This window comes from Dermacentor silvarum, chromosome 4, assembly GCF_013339745.2.
Source record: "Dermacentor silvarum isolate Dsil-2018 chromosome 4, BIME_Dsil_1.4, whole genome shotgun sequence".
NCBI lineage: Eukaryota > Metazoa > Arthropoda > Arachnida > Ixodida > Ixodidae > Dermacentor > Dermacentor silvarum.
In genome coordinates this window covers 142742312-142759412 of record NC_051157.2, presented here as the reverse complement: position 1 = coordinate 142759412, position 17101 = coordinate 142742312, and the positions used below count along the sequence as shown (strand labels likewise).

The 17101-nt window shown below is 51.0% G+C and overlaps 1 protein-coding gene and 1 pseudogene across 1 annotated transcript; both read right to left on the bottom strand.

Annotated features, from left to right (window-relative positions):
• Positions 1–416: 416 nt before the first annotated feature.
• LOC119448954 (uncharacterized) lies at positions 417–3785 on the bottom strand. The gene has a single exon (XM_037712157.2). It carries the CDS (start codon positions 3385–3387, stop codon positions 484–486), a length of 2904 nt encoding a protein of 967 aa, XP_037568085.1. The 5' UTR covers positions 3388–3785; the 3' UTR covers positions 417–483.
• A 9494-nt stretch (positions 3786–13279) lies between these two features.
• LOC119448953 (uncharacterized) lies at positions 13280–14171 on the bottom strand (annotated as a pseudogene).
• Between the last annotated feature and the right edge of the window lie 2930 nt (positions 14172–17101).

Genomic DNA, 17101 nt, shown 5'->3' with positions numbered 1-17101 from the left:
CCTCCCCGTTGGCGCTGAGCCGTGCTCCCTCAAGGGCTGCAGAAGATAGCGCCAACCTTTCCCTTTCCCTCAAGAACCACTTACCTTACCCGCGCGGCCACGATTTCATCTCCATTGACGTCATACGGAACCTCACGGCGACGGCGACGGCGACGGCGACGCCGACGGCGACGGCGACGCCGACGGCAGAAATCTGCTTTTGAGTGTCCATATAATTGCTATCGCAATAAAATATAGGAGGCTATGATGTGACAGCCGTAGATGCATTGTCGGCCGCGTGGCTGGGCCGAACGGCGCTAGTCATCGGCGATGGAGCGCACCGTCGGCTTTCACGCGCGACGGCGTTCCAAGCGCGTTCCTGACGTATTTGCTATGCCGATGCCAGACAACAGCCCTCGACGTGTGGCGCCGCGGTGGTGGTGGTGGTGAATTCTTTATTTCGCCCAAAAAGAGGGGACCAGTCCAAGGACCGGTTGCGCTGGCTTAGAGGAGGTCGGCGGGGATCCCTTGGGATTCCGCGGCCTCCACCGCACGCTGGATGAGCCGACGTTGGTCTGCTGGCTCGGAGCTACGCAGGAGGGACTCCCACGACTCTGGGGTGTTTGTTTTGTCTGTGTTGTAATGCGTACAAGTCCACGCCATGTGTATGAGAGTGGCCGGAGCTGAGCAGTGTTTGCACCGAGGCGTTATTTGTTGCGGAAAGATTTTACTGTATAAAAGGGGGTGTGGGAAGCTGCCTGTTTGTAGTTTGTGCCATTGGACGGCCTCGCGCCTTGTTAGATCACGGTGTGCGGGAGGATATATGCATCTCCCGAGTCGGTAGTACTGGAGGATGTCCGTGTAAGTGGTGAGTAGAGAATCGTGCGAGATAGTGGTGTCAGGGGATTCGGGGCGGTGGATCCTACGCTCGGCTCGGCAGCTAAGATCTCGAGAAAGTTTATGCACCTGGACGTTTCCCCTGAACGATTCATGGGCTGGAGCCCACAGGAGTAAGCGGGATGTGGAGGAGGGGGGAGTAGAATGCAGAATGTGTGATGCCGGGCGAGAGATACGGCCGGCATCGTAGTTGCGGATCGCCTGTTGAGAATCACTTATGACGACTTTGGTAATAGGATCAGCTAGCGCAAGCGCAATGGCAACCTCCTCTGCTGCGGTGACTGTTTCTGCGTTGCGAATGCTGCAGGCTGTGTACCAGCTGCGGTGCGGGGCGAGGGCTGCCGCCACCATCGCTGGTTTCGAGGGGTGGTAAGAGGCGTCCGTATACGTGACATCTGGACGTCCGCTGAAGCGTTTCTCGAACTGTCGTGCACGATCGGCCCGTCTCTCGCCGTGGTGTTCCGGATGCATCCGTTTGGGAATGAGAGGTATTCGGAGATTTTGACGATATTCCGGTGTAAGGTCAATATAATTGGGGGCCGCCCTCGTTGGTGAGATCCCAACTTGCTGCAGTACCGCGCGGCCAGCGTGTGTGAGTGACAACCGCTCGTATTGGGCGGTGAGGGTAGCTTCGATCAGTTCGCTCACGGTGTTGGAGATGCCGAGAGCCATAAGCTTGTGAGTAGCTGTTGACATGGGAATACCCAGGGCCGTCTTGTATGCTTTTCGAAGTGACGCCTCTAGCCGTTCGCTTTCGGCGCGGATGAGACGTAAGTAAGGTGCGGAGTAGGTGATGCGGGAGCAGATGAAGGCTTGGACGAGGCGCAGGAGGTTGCACTCTCGCATACCTCGGTGCTTGTTGGAGACTCGCTTGTGAAGACGTCCGATCTGTAGCACCGACTGGTCGATGCGTTGGAGCGATATATTGTTGCTGCCGTTTGCCTGTAGGTGTAGGCCCAGAATCCTGATGTGATCTGTACGAGGGATGGGGTTTCCTTGCACCTGGAGGTTGATCTCGGGAAGTATTTTTGGTGGGCGTCGTCCTGGGGACGGGATGATTATATACTCTGACTTAGTCGCCGAGCAGCTGAGGCCAACTGTATCCAGATAGCCTCCGACCCGATCGATGGCGGTCTGGAGAGTCTCTTCGATCGCGCCGTCACTGCCGTGTGTGATCCAAAGAGTAAGATCGTCAGCATAAACGCTGTGGTGTAGCTGGGGAATGTCAGCCAGAAGCTTGGGCAGGCCTATCAGTGCAACGTTGAAAAGCAGCGGCGAGAGTACTGAGCCTTGCGGCGTGCCGCGGTTGCCAGGAGAGATGATGGAGGGATGTCCCGTGCCGACGCTGAGTTGTATCTTGCGGTCGGTCAGGAAGTCTCGGACGTATGCATACGTGCGATGTCCGACGCCGAGAGTCTGGAGTTGTTGAAGAATCGCTTCATGGAGGATATTGTCGAAGGCCTTGGCAACATCGAGGCCGACGATGACTTTCGTGTCTAGTGTGCGACGCATGACTACCTGGTGATGGAGAAGAAGCATTATGTCGGGGCCTGCTAAGTGAGGACGGAAACCGAACATCGTGTCTTGTAGGAGGTGGTTGTCTTCTAGGTAGCGAAGAAGTCTGGACTGGATAACGTGTTCCATTAATTTCCCAACGCAGGACGTGATAGAGATGGGACGGAGGTTGGCCAAGGTGGGTGGTTTTCCCGGCTTGGGGATGAAGACTAGCTTGGCGCACTTCCATTCCTGCGGGATGGTACCGCTCGCCCAACACTCTTGAAGGTAGTCGGTGAGGGCGTGAATAGAGGCGTCATCTAGATTCCTAGGCATCGTGTTAGAAATGCGGTCGGGGCCGGCCGCAGAATTGGTCTTGAGGCGATTGAGTTCTGCACGGACCTCCGCTAAAGAGATCGGGGCGTCTAGGCCAGGGTTGGCCGAGCCCTGATAGGGGGGAAGGGTGGTTGCCGGTTCGGGGCGGATGTAGGTGTTAATGAGCTCTTGTTTGAGCTCATCTGGTGTCCCAGGATACTGATGGAAGATTCGCTCAAGCTGTTGGCGTGCTCGGAGATCACCTCCGGCCGGGTCCATTAGATGTCGGAGCAGGTTCCACGTGTTACGAGCGTTCGGAGTCTTGTTCATCTGGTCACAAATGTTGTGCCAGCTTTGGCGGGTGAGTTCTATTGCATAGTTCTCAATGTTCGTGTGGGCGCGCGCCAGCCGACGGCGGATATCGCGGTCCCATTTTCGAGTGGCGAGAAGAGCTTCGAGCGACTTCTTGCGCTCCCAGAGATGGGCGTAGTAACGGTCGCAGTGTGGGACTGTGTCCTCAACCTCGACGGTTTGCGTGGCGTCAGTCACGTGTTTGACGATTTCGGCTGTCCATGCTTTGATGTCGGTAATGACGGGAGGTGTGGCCTGCTCTTTCCTGTGCGTGCGAAAGGAGTCCCAGTCAATCACCTGAGTCGGCCGCATACGTTGCCTCGTGGGCTCTTGTATCACGATCTCGAGCATGAAGTGATCACTTCCAAAATTTTCGTGAGTGTGACACCAAGTAGCTTTGACTCCGGAGCTCGTAAAGGCGAGATCCGGTGTTGTATCTCGGTGTAGGCCCGAACCGAGTCTAGTGGGGTAGGAGACGTCTGTGATGAGGGTGAGCTGGTGCGTATTCCAGTCATTCCAGAGGCGTCAGCCTTTGGCCGAGTCGTAGTGGTAGCCCCAAGCGCGGTGATGCGCGTTGAAGTCACCGATGATGAGGAGAGGCCGCCCTTGCGCTAGCTGCTGGGCTTTGAGGAAAAGGGGCCCGAAAATGTCTTTATGGGCCCGGGGAGGGCTGTAAACATTAAGCACAAACAGACTAGTGCGACGTTTGCGCGAGGGTCGAGGTAATATTTCTAAGAATACGTGTTCGGGAAAAGTAGGATTCAAATTGTGTTGGAGGACAGTGAGATTACGTTTGACGAGAGTGGCTACTTGAGGCTTTACTCGTTCCGATAGGTATGTACTGAAACCGGAAAGTTGCGTGTTCTTGCCACCTTCTTGAAGGGCTATCAATTCGGGGCGATCACTCGCGGTGAGGAACTGTTGGAGGACCGGACGCTTACGTGCGAACCCACGACAGTTCCACTGCCAGACGGTGGTGTTACCCGAGCTGACCGCCATGATTGACCTGGGAAAGTTCTGGGGTTGGAGGGAGTGGCGGCGCCGAGTCCGCGAGTTCAGAGACCGCTACGGGTTTTCCCTGGGCTTCTATAGTTTTATTCAGGGTCTCAATTTGTTGGGCGATCTGTGAGCCGATTGTGTGGAGTGACCGTTCGATGTGTGCTTCTAGAGCTCTGATGTGAGTTTGACTGAGTTCGTATTTTTGTTCGAGTCTGTCGAGACGTGCCTGCCAATCCTCCGCCGCGGTGGATCACACCGTTTTCGATGCACGCTTGTCGGCCGCTTCGCTGGGCCGAACGGCGCTAGTCATCGGCGATGGAACGCACCGTCGGCTTTCATGCACGACGGCGTTCCAAGCGCGTTCCTGATGTATTTGCTATGCCGATGCCAGACAACAGCCCCCGACGTGTGGCGCCGCGGTGGATCACACCGTTTTCGATGCACGCGGCAGGCCGCACCTTTTTTTTTATCCAGCGGCCGTGCATCGGTAAACCGTGAATTTTCAGTGTAATTCGCCCAGTCTCGCCGCACTAGATCGAACGATTGACTTCCACCAATGACACGCGCCATATGTGACGTCATTCCTATTTTATAACAGCGCCCTTCATTATAATTGCACCATCTCCCGCTTAAGGGGACGCTAGCACAAACGCGTTAGAAAGGTGCCGTACTCTCTAGTAAGGGGGAGAGGCCACAGCGTCTTACGCAGCCGTTTACACATGCCGGAACGTGCACCGCGTTTGCCGACGCCATCACATGACTGCTGAGAGAGTATAACCCCCGTATTCATAAACGCTCCTCGACTTGAATTTGACTTGCCACCGCCTTCAACGCGTTTCGAACGCGCTGCCCAAGGCGGTGGCAACTCAAGTTCAAATCGAGGAGCGTTTATGAATACGGCGGTAAGGCGGAGAGGCCACAGCGTCTTACACCAGCTTCTTACACGGGCCGTAACGCGCTAGCACAAACGCGTTAGAAACGCGCAGTCTTTCGTTAATGTTGGGTATTTATTGTCATCGTGGTGCGTGTGTCCGTCTGCGCTTCGTGGCGTAGTGGCTAGCGCCGCGCGTTCGGAAGCGAGGGGTCCCTGGTTCGATTCCGCGCTACGGACACAACTTTCGGATTTTTTTTTCATAACAGTAGACGTGGCTACCTACTACGACGACTACTACTACTTCTACTACATACTACAGAGGAGGGACAGACCCACACCCTAAGGAGCTTCGCCCCTAAAGAAGGTGCGGCCTGCCGCGTCGGGCGCGCTGCTTTGGGAGCGAACGTGACGGCCGTAGTTGCATTGGCTGGACCCAACGGCGCTAGCTGACGGGGTTGGAACGCGTCAGCTTGCACGCGCGACGGCGTTCCAAGCGCGTTCCTGACGCATTTGCTATGCCGATGCCAGACAACAGCCCCCGGCGTGAGGCGCCATGGCGGATCACACCGCTTTCGATGCACGCGTCAGGCCGCACCTTTTATTTTTTTAGGGGCGAAGCTCCTTATAGCGGCACCCGTTCGTCCCCGTCGTCGTCGTCGTAGTAGTAGTGTGTAACCAGTCTGAGAAAAATGAGAAAAAAAAACGTTGTCGCAGTTTCACCCGAAAGGCGAAGCATCAATTGCGATAGCAACTTAGTAGAGAGCTATACGAAGTAAGGATAGTAGTTTTATCCGCTGTACAAACTTGGACGTGCAGCAGCACCGGCAACACACAGCACTGTTGTCGACGCCGTCGGCGTTTTGCCCGCGTTCGCACAAAATGCGTGCGGCGTTGGTGACTGTTGCCGGAGCCTCTGATATAAATAGGCACTTGGTGCCGCAGCTAAACGTCGCCTCCATTATACTTTGTTAACTTTGTTAACCTCTAAGTTCCTGCCCCGTGTGTTAGCATGGGTGGAATCCAATGAATTTACACTTTTTTTTCAAAGACAGTGTACAAAAGATCCCAGTCAGAATTTGGTAATGCCTGCCGTATGCACTCCAACCCAATTCTGTAAATTTCCTTCTCATGATTATGATATTGTCACCTCCCTCATGACACCGCTAATTATTCTCATTCAAAGCAAACAGCACAGAAAGCTTCACTTACACCGCATCCCACCGTGCGTGGGATCCGCATATTTTTAAGCGAAACTTTATACGCTCACAAGTGTCGGCGGTGGTGGTGGCGTCACGCTGAAAAGTGGACCGATCCTGGTGGTTGTGTAGAAAGGGTCCAAGCTCAATGGCACATACCAGGAACAAAGAGAGAGAGAGAAATAGAGTTAGAGAAAGAAAGAGAGAGAAAAAGAAACGGAGAGATAGAACGAGAGAAAGAAAGAGAGAGAGAGAAAGAAAGAAATGATCAGGTGGATCAGGATTCTTTAGGGGCGAATCACCTTAAGGCCGAGCCTTGTCCCTCCCTCGTCGACTGTAGTTCTGGTTTGCATGGAGACCGCTAGGGGCGCTGCGGTGCACAAGGGCGTTCGTTCCCGACACATGCTCTCTTTCTCTCTTCAGCCATGGATGATAACGGTCGCTTTTGATAACGGCGCGCCCGCTATGGATGAAAAGGCGAGAGTGGCGGCTCATCTGCAAGCGGAGTCGAGGGCTCGCAGAGCTGCTGCAGTACGGCGACGCAGAGAAGTGGACCCGGAGTCTAGGTCGTGGGAAGCTGCAGCAAAACGGCAACGCCGGCAAGCCGACCCGGAGCTGAGGGCTCGTGAAGCTGCAGCAGCACGGCAACGCTGGCATGTGGACCCGGACCTGAGGGCGCGCAAAGCTGCAGCAGTACGGCAACGCCGGCAAGCGTTCCCGGAGCTGAGGGCTCGCGATGCTCGCGCTTGAACTGAGCACCGGCGCCACCAACCTCAGGTAGAGAACGCTTCAGGCGTTTTGCCGCCGCTTGCCGCGCTCTCCCCAGCTCTGGGTCTGCTTGCCAGCGTCATGCTTGAACCGAGCATCGGCGCCATAAACCTCAGGTAGAGAACGCTTCCGGCGTTCTGCCGCCACTTCGCGTGCTCTCGCCGCCTCTGGGTCCGCTTGCTGGCGTCGGGAAATTCACGGTTAACTGAATGATCCCCCGGTGCTTCGCCCACTCATCATCATTTACTTCGTGGATATACGGCGATTTTTTTTTCCTTTTTCTCGTTCTTCGCGTCTTATTTCACTATTGGCCAAATTGGTTTGTTTTTTGTCACACTATCTAGGAAGATAATGGCGGCCGAAGCAGTAGATGCCGCTACTTAAAAAAGAGCCGGACATCTAGAGTCTTTTAATGCACCTGTTTGTCTTCGTCGCCTTCGCGGCATTTCCCCGACGCATCGCACAGCGACACGGACACCGCGCAGCTCATGGTGATACCGCGCACAACATGACACACTAATGACTTTAAGGGTATCAAGTGAAAAATCATTGGCAGCAAAAATCACATTTGTACTGTGGCAGGCATAGCCGTCATTCGACCACGTCGCCAGTGGCAACAATTAAAGTGACAATAAATTAACGATTGACTCGAAAATATTTCGAATAAGGCCGGGTATTTAGTGATCACTAATAAGTTTGAGCAGTTCAATATTCTGGGTTACTCATACAGCATGCCTTCGTAGATATCATATGAAAAATCAATCAATGGTTGATGATAAGTGGTTCTTGAGGGAAAGGGAAAGGTTGGCGCTATCTTCTGCAGCCCTTGAGGGAGCACGGCTCAGCGCCAACGGGGAGGGGTACGTGGGAGCGAAAGAAGGGATAGAGTGGAGTCGCCATGGCTGGGCGAAGCAAAACCGGCAGGCATAGGCGGCACGTATCAGGCCGAGATGGAAGGCCTTGGTGTGCTGCAGAGTCTGCAGGGGTGTTGTGCCAGGCCGGTCAGGCCTGGGGTGGGGTGGGAGGCCGTGAGGCCTTCCCGCTTGTAGAAATGTCCTTAGAGGCGTGCGGAGAGCCCTGACGAGTCAAGGAACTCCACGACGCCTCGAAGTGCAGAAAGGTGGTGTCGGCCGGGGAAGAGGAAATCTTCCTCCTTGCCAGAGGGGAGGCCCAGGCGGCGGAACTCCTGCAGGAGTGGGCCCCGCTGCTGGAGGTACGCCGGGCAGGCCAGCAGGAGATGTTCGATCGTCTCCGGCTCCCCGCAGGAGCTGCAGGCCGGGGACGTCGCTCGTCAATCAATGTCATATAACAGGAAATGGGGCGAGGAGCAAGCGGCTGCAACGCGCTGGCTGCCTGCCGCTGGTTGACGTCAGCAGAACGTTGCACCGATGACCGCCGCTATACGTGCGCGCGGCAGCCTTCCAGTTTCGGCTTCGCGCGCTATGATAGGTGTAGCGAAGAATACGAACGCCATAGCGGGCCACGCTCTCCAGCCCTTTCTAGTGGGTCAATCCCTCCTGCGCTTTCCTCGAGAAACGCCGCTCGTGCTGAGAGCTCGGACCTTCAAACAACGGACGGCCCAAACGGCTGGTGTCTAATAAACGCCTTTACAAGTGGTGGAGAGTGCTTCTGCCTACAGCGTAAATCTTGGAGCTTCGATCCCGTACCCTACGCTCTACCATGCCCGAAGACGCACCCCAGCAAGTGCCATCTACGCCATCGAAGCAAGCGCCTCTTCAGTCTGTCATGTGCTCTGGTGGCCTCGCCACAGGGAGCCTGCCATCTTCAGCGGCGCGGACGAAACCGATGTGGAGGACTGGCTGAACACGTATGAGAGAGTAAGCGCTCACAACAAATGGGACGACCCCGTAAAGTTCAGCAATGTGATCTTCTATCTCGCGGGTGTAGCCAGTCTGTGGTACAGCAACCATGAGGCCGATTTTCCGGCGTGGTCCTTGTTCAAGACTTCTTTGGTGGCAGTGTTTGGTAGCCCGGTGGTGCGCAAGCTGCGAACAGAATCGCGTTTGTGCGAACGTGCACAGCAGCCGGGTGAATCATTTACCAGCTACATTGAAGATGTTCTCGACTTGTGCAAAAGAGACAATGCGATGATGTCGGAATCCGAAAAAATACGAAATGTCATGAAAGGGATCGAAGACGACGCATTCCACATGCTACTTGCGAAAAATGCTCAGTCCGTTCCAGACATCGTTACTCTCTGCTAAAGCTACGAGGAGCTACGAAGGCAGCGCTCGTTGACACGTCGCCCTTCATCGCGTAACGAAAGCACTGCTGGTTTGACCACCATCTGCCACCAGTCCGCACTGCTTACAGAAATGCAAGCCTTCGTTCGGGAGGAAGTTGCACGCCAGCTCTCCTTGCTAACCTTCACTCAGCCACCCCATGTGCAACAGCCCACAACGAATGTTATGCCCACGCTCCGTCGCGTGATCGACCAGGAAATCTCCGAGGGCTTGCCAGTCCAGCATCAACATTTTCCTGCGGCCGCTCCACTAAGCTACGCTGATGTCGTCGCGACGCCCCAACAGGTCCCGACCGCAGCGCGCCATGTCATACCAGCAGCCGCCCTCTACTACGCGACCTCTTACATGGATGGGATCGAAGACGTGCAAGTTATAGACCTCCCCGATGACCATTGCTTTGCTAGTGCCATTGCGCTCACTGATCTTTCTACATGTGAGGGACCGTCCAGTGATGTGTTCGGTTCTTCTATCGCCGATGACCTTACGCCGGTCGAGCGATCTCAACTTTTCTGCCTCTTAGAAGAATTTCGTTCTTCTTTCAATGTCGGGCAAACTTCCCTAGGCCGGACATCCACTGTTACGCACCGCATCGACACTGGCTCGCAACCGCCATTGCGGCAACGACCGTATCGTGTATCTCCTGCAGAGCGTCGGGTATTCAATGAACAAGTCGACGACATGCTTCGCCGCGAGGTGATACGACCTTCCAACAGTCCATGGGCATCCCCTGTCGTCGTCGTTACGAAGAAAGATGGTTCTGTGCGGTGCTGTGTCGACTACCGGCGCCTCAACAAGATCACACACAAGTACGTGTACCCTCTCCCTCGCATAGATGACGCCATTGACAGCGCATTGACGCCATTGACAGCGCATTGACGGCGCAGAATTATTTTCGTCTTTAGATCTGCGCTCAGGGTACTGGCAAGTACCCATGGCAGACGCAGATCGGCCAAAGACAGCTTTTGTAACACCCGACGGCTTATACGAATTTAACGTAATGCCTTTTAGACTTTGTAATGCGCCCGCAACTTTTGAGCGCATGATGGACAAAGTTCTGCGCGGTTTGAAGTGGCACACATGCTTGTGCTATTCTTGACGACGTTGTTGTTTTTGCGCCGAACTTCACAACACACCTTAAATGCCTACGGTCTGTTTTGATGTGCTTAACAAACGCTGGCCTACAACTAAACCTAAAGAAGTGCCGATTTGCTGCTCGGCAGCTGACAATCCTCGGTTACGTCGTATTCAAGGATTGGATACTCCCAGATCCCGCCAAACTTCGGGCCGTCCCCGAATTCCCTAACCCAACGTCTGTCAAAGCGTTGCGCAGTTTCATTGGTCTGTGTTCGTACTTCAGATGCTTTATTCGCAATTTCTCCGCCATCACCTCATCCCTGATGAAACTGCTGTCACGCAACGGGCCCCTCTCTTCGTGGTCATCCCAGTGCGATGAACCTTTCACGAAGCTCCGCCATCTACTTACTACGACCCGACAGCTCCTACTGAGGTGCACACAGATGCCAGTGGCGTCGGCCTCGGTGCTGTTCTTGCCCAACGCAAACAAGGGTTTCCTGAATATGTCGTCACTTATGCAAGTTATACGCTTACTAAAGCTGAGACAAATTACACTGTGACGGAAAAAGAATGCTTGGCCATCATCTGGGCTCTGACTAAGTTCCGGACTTATTTATATGGTCGTCCATTTGACGTAGTCACGGACCACCATGCGCTATGTTGGCTGTCGTCCTTGAAGGACCCCTCGGGCCGTCTTGCTCGATGGGCACTTCGCCTGCAGGACTACGATGTCCGGGTGCTGTACCACAAAGACGGCAGCATTCTGACGCTGACGCCCTCTCGCGCTCTCCCTTGCCTGACAATGCCTGCTTCTCACTGTCTGAGATTATTGTTTCTTCGCTCGACCTTAACACCATCGCTTCTGAGCAACGCAAGGACCATTGGATTGCCTCCTTATAGACTTGCTTTCTAGTTCGTCGGCACAACCAAGTCACTCGCACGTTGCGTCGCCAAGCACGTAATTTTGCCATTCGCGACAACCTGCTGCACGACGCAATTATAACCCCGACGGCCGCCAGTGGTTGTTAGTGGTACCCCACAGTCTGCGTTCCGAAGTATGCGCAGCTTTCCATGCTGATCGACAGTGTGCACACTCCGGAGTTTTCAAGACATACCAGAGCTTTCAACAGCGGAATTACTGGCGCAGGATTTACAGCTACGTTCACAAGTTTGTTCGCTCTTGTCGCGATTGCCAGGGCCGGAAATCTTCACCCCGGCTTTCGCCAGCCGGTCTGCAACCTTTACCTTGCCCTACCCGGCCGTTTGGACGCATCGGCATCGATTTGTATGGGCCCCTTCCCTTGACGTCGGCTGGAAATCGCTGGGCCATTGTGGCCGTCGACCACCTGACGCGCTACGCCGAAACAGCCGCCCTACCGGCAGCTACAGCGCGCGATGTTGCCTCCTTCCTGCTTCAACGATTCATCCTGCGACATGGGCCACCTCAGGAACTACTCAGTGATCGTGGGCGTGTCTTCCTGTCCGAAGTAGTTGAAGCCATTCTCAAGGAGTGCCACGTTGTTCATCGCACAACTGCGGCGTACCGCCCCCAAACCAATGGCCTTACAGAACGCTTCAACCGTACGCTCGGGGACATGCTTGCTATGTACGTCGCCTCCGACCACACTAATTGGGACGTCATTCTGCCCTTTGCAACTTACGCGTATAACACTGCCACTCAGAGCACAACTGGCTTTTCACCTTTTTTCTTACTCTATGGTAGGCAACCATCGCACACCATGGTAGCATAGCACACCATGGTAGCACACCATGGTAGCATCATTTGGTAGCATAGGCGTATTACCTGCACTTGCGAAATATGTAGTAAATATATCTGCAAGCCGCTTCCCAGATAATTCTATGCCACTAATATCTAATTTAAGAACTTTACTGATACGCGGATGATGCCTTAATACCGAGTTGAGCCTTTTTCACATAATCTAAGAGCATCCAGCAGCAGTTGCAAAGAAATTTGCGAAATATTCTCGCCTAGCTTTTTTTATGTTTATCTAGGCGATTACGGTACACTTTAATTGCAGGAATAATTCGATATCTTTAGTTGAAATAAATTTGCCATAGAGAACATTTTTATGCGCGACTTGTCTGCGTAGCGCACAGTTAATCCATGGCTTTCGAAATTTTTGCTTGGCTTAACACGAACTGAGGAAAAGCTATAGATTCATATATCGATGTGACAATGTGAAGAAATCTTTCTTAAGCCTCATTTGCTTCGCTGAATTTATATACACCTTCCCAATAGGCATTTTCTATTTGTTCCCGAAATATAGACAAATTGCGCGGCGTTATTTTTCGCATTTGGTGCATTGGCTGCGTTACCTATTGCCGTACGTGCCCTTTGGCGCAAATAAATATAGGAAAGTGGTCGCTGAGGTCATAGGCAAATACACCCGCCTTAACTCTTTCAGGGGTGATAAGTGAGAAAAAAAATCTAATAAAGATGATGAATTTTCAGTAACTCTAGGGGGCAAGTTAAAAACGTTAATTTTCAGTAAAATTCCAAATTAAAGTTTGGGAATCATTTTTCATCACATTAATGTTGATGTCCCCGCCGTAAATATAAATCAAGCCGAGTTTTATTAACAAACTCAAATATTTCTAATTTACAAGAAAAATTGCTAACACTGCCATTGGGAGGGCGATAACACACTATAATAACAGTATTATGTATTTTTATTACTAGAACTTCATACTCAGTTATTGCGGAGAGTTCGGGCAGAAATTTCCACTCGAATAATCCTTTACCAGGATGCATACTCCGCCTCCTCGAGAGCATGACCGATTTAAGTAGAAGGTACTATAATGTGGCACAGGTAAAATATCTGTATCGTTCATTGACCATGTTTCTGTTAACAGTATCGTATCAAATGATTGCTCTAGCTTTTCAACAAACAAGAAGAGGTCGTTTTTTTTTTATTTGAAACTGAGCGGATGTTCAGACGAAAGCATTTAAAGGATTGCAGAAATTTTTTACCTAAATGCTGAATGATTACTTGTGGCAATATGTAAGTCTCCCCACTTGCACAAGTCATCGTTATCAAGAACTGTTTTTAAACTAGCTTATCAAGATCCCTCGTGGTAGAAGCAGCCACTGCGCGTTCACCGTCGGCTTTGCGGACAAGAACGTGGCTCTTGCTATGCCACACATATTTGTACTTCACTCGCTTCGCCCATATCTTTGTCTCAAATAGTAAATCACGGGTCCTTTTTGTCACATTTTCAAGCAGGAATACATCGTCTTTTGATTCACGCAACTTATCTCTGATTTACCACCAGCGGTCCCTATCGGCTTGTTTCGCGAAGTGACAGATTATACCCGGTATCTTTTCTTTTTCTTACGGCAGGCTGTGAACTGAAACGTCATTTTCTTAGAGCTGTAGAAGTTTAAGATGCACGGCTACTTTGTTCAGCTTTCCGAGCAGATTTTGTTTTTCAGAATATTGAATCCCATGAAATTCCAGGTTTAAGCGGCTGCTTCTCCATTCAAATTGGTCAGTTTCAGCTTGCAGCGGATTGACGTCACTCTCGTTTCTTTCAAGCCTTTCGGTTCTGCGTTTAGCTCCTTGACCTCATTTTCATTTCGCTCTGTTCATTGTTGCAGTTCATCGCACTCTTCGCTCAGAAATTGTAAAGTGTCTTCAATGCCTTCAACTACCTCTCGGAGTGGCAACAGCTGGTCAAGCTTTCCGTGAATTGTCTTCAGCAACTGCCGCACGTCTTGCGCGTCAGAATCATCCCTAGATTTGTTAGGTTGCACACGTAATTTCTGTCGTCTACAAGACGTGCAGCGCCAAGCCAGGCGGTATGCATCACCCTTTGACCAAAGTGTCGTTTTCGAGATTCCTAAGCATTTTCTGGTGTGAAATTTGCAAGTACAGTCACTACATTCAATGGTAGAGTCTAAAACAATAAACGTTAGCTCACAAGTGGCACATACCACATTGCAGGACATGGTCCCAATTTTGCAGCAGCAGCAGCAGCAATAAGGAAAAAGTACGAAGTACAGAATTACTAACCTGCAAAAAGGCAGGTTGCTAGTTGGACAATGCTTCTTAGATGCTGCCACCCGGGTGAAAGAAGGCCTCGATTCTCACTACTTTATAGCTTGCTCTGTCGATGGTGACGCTTGATAAAAACTGCGGCGTTATCCGGACAAAGAGGGCTTGCCGCAGAGACGCTCACTGAGCTACGCCCACCAAGCTTGAAGCAAGCACGGAAGCGACGCCACAGGACAGCCGACGTCATCTGCGAAAAGGCAGTTTGTTACTTGGACGATGCTTCTTCGATGCTGCCGTTGCCACTGTTTTCACTTTCTTTTCCTTTTTTTATTGCATTAAAACGCTCTCTGTTACTTTTTGTATTCGAAAAAATATATAAGGTAGCCAGGCACCACGTATTTCTCGCTCTCGAGCTGCATTTCGCACCAGTACCCCACGTCCAGCGCCTCCCAGTATACCGCGCCTTTCCAGCGTCCCAGTATCCAGCGCGTGACACGGCCCATAATCAGGCATGACACTGGGCACTGGATACTGGGTTTTGCAATAGGGAATGGTGCCCTAAAAGATTCTGGAGCCATATAAAAGCACTTGGAGCTCCAACTAAAACTCACACATGGTTATAAGGGTTGAAGACAGTAACATCTACGAAGGAGACGATGCGCTGCGGTACATAAGAGATTTTAATAGGAATAACTTCGGCACGAAAGAAAGAGTAGGTCCGACAACAGATCCAGCAACAGCAGAGAAGCCTGAGAGATCAAAATTTAGCATAGAAAGTATTTATTGGAAAAAGGCTGCAGAAAATGTCCCGAATGACACGGCTGCAGGACAAGATAAAATCCCATACAGGTAATAAAAAACCTCGGCTCAAATAGGAAGGCACTGCTGACTAATGCCATAAAGCAAGTGATTAGAACGAAGAAAATTCCAGTTGGATGGCGCGAAAGCAAGATGAACCTCCTCTACAATAGCAAAGAAGATAGGGACAAGACGGGATCGTACATGCCAGTTACAGTAACGTCGGTGATATATAGAATGGCAATGCAAGGCATGCAATTAGAACTGTCGAAATGGGTTCAGGCCAGGCAGACGCTAAGAGGAACTCAGTGCATAGAGATTTCAGTAGCTCAGAGTAGACCTTTATCGATGGCATTTCTAGATATTAAACGAGCCTATGAAAGCGTTCGCAGGGAATTCTTATGGGATATTCTTAAGTTCGAAGGCATAGATGATGATTTCGTGGACATGCTGAGGGAGACATATAGAGACAACCGAGTACAAGTTGAGTGGGAAGGTCGAAAAGGTATTGAAGTGGTGAGAATACATCAAGGAGTCAAGCAAGAACGTCCTCTGTCTCCATTGTTGCTAACGCTTTATGTTAAGGGCATGGAAAGACGACAGGAGATCAGAGAATTAGGGTTTCATTTAGCCTACATGGGTAATGGACAAATGGTGCAACAGAAGGTCCCTGGACTGATGTATGCAGACGACATAGTGGCACTAGCGGACAATACAAGAGATTTACAGACACTTGCGAATATCTGTGGCAACGCAGCGAGAAGTCTAGGCCTTAAGTTTACCACAGAGAAATCAGGAATTATGATTTTTAATCAAGAGACGACTAATTACGTGGTGCCAATTCAACAAGTCACACCCATAGTGAAGCAATATAAGTACCTCGGCTTATAGATAAGCGAAGAAAAGACTTACCGACGCTTACCTTGCGGTGTTCTAGAAATAAGTAATGAGGGATGCAACGTTCCCGCGGTAGTCATAACGTAGGAGACTTAGTGAAGCACCCCCAAGATGATCTGCAAATAAAGAGGAAGCGGAATATAGCAATAATGAAACACAGAGCACTGTGGGGCCACAAAAGTATGAGGTGGGGCATGGAATCTGGAAACGAGTAATGGTGCCAGCGCTAACGCTCACAAATGCCGTTCTATGCTTAAAATCGGATAACGTGTCGGGGTTGGAAGTTAGCCAAAGGTCAGTAGGCCTGTTGGCTTTGGGAGCCCACGTTGAAACCACAACTGAGGCAGTGCAAGGTGACATGGGTTGGGCCTCTTTTGAAGTCAGAGAAGCGCAGATCAGAATTGGTTTTGAAGAAAGACTCAGGAACATAGATGAAATTATGTTATTGTCTCAAGTGCAGAAGTATCTGTATCTGAAAAGCGTGGATACAGAATGAGGGAAGAGGTCAAAAAGTTGGCAACCAATTACAGGATATTTCAAACTGTAAATAAACAACTAGGAGTTGTCAGAAAAAAAGTGAGAGAAACAGAAACAGTGAATTGGACAAAAAGAATTAAAATTAAAGGGACAATGAATATTTACAAGAATAAGAAGAAATGAGAAGGGAAAATCTGTACAGTAACACAAAGGGCAGTGCCTTGCTATTTGACACTCGAGCCGGTTGCCTAAGGACCAATACATACCGGAGCAAATATTCCGAACTAGAGGAGTCATGTGTATCATGCATCAAAGATCCGGAGACCAGTCAGCACATCGTAATGGAATGCGAAGGGATCCACCTAGTCAGAACCGCAGGTAACATACACCTTCCAGAAGCGCCTGGGTTTAAAGTGGATGGAAACATCAATCGGTCAGCAGTCGAAATAAGTAAGGGATGATTAGAGTATTGGTGGAAAAAAAGGCAGGGAAGAGATTGATACGACCTGATTTGATGCCTTAGTCATAGGTAGAGGTACAAGGTTATATTGAGGGGAAAATATTATTGAATTATATACAAAATAATGTAGATAAAAACATATAAAGCATGCCTGATTAAATGACGCAGGCTACGTGACTGTGTGCCACCGCCCCGCTTCAAAGGGGAGGCGATTAAATCATCATCATCATACAGTGAGCAGT

What these genes read in the sequence shown, in the direction of transcription:
- LOC119448954 (XM_037712157.2), bottom strand. Translation starts at nt 3,387, where the DNA reads ATGCTCGAGATCGTGATACAAGAGCCCACGAGGCAACGTATGCGGCCG.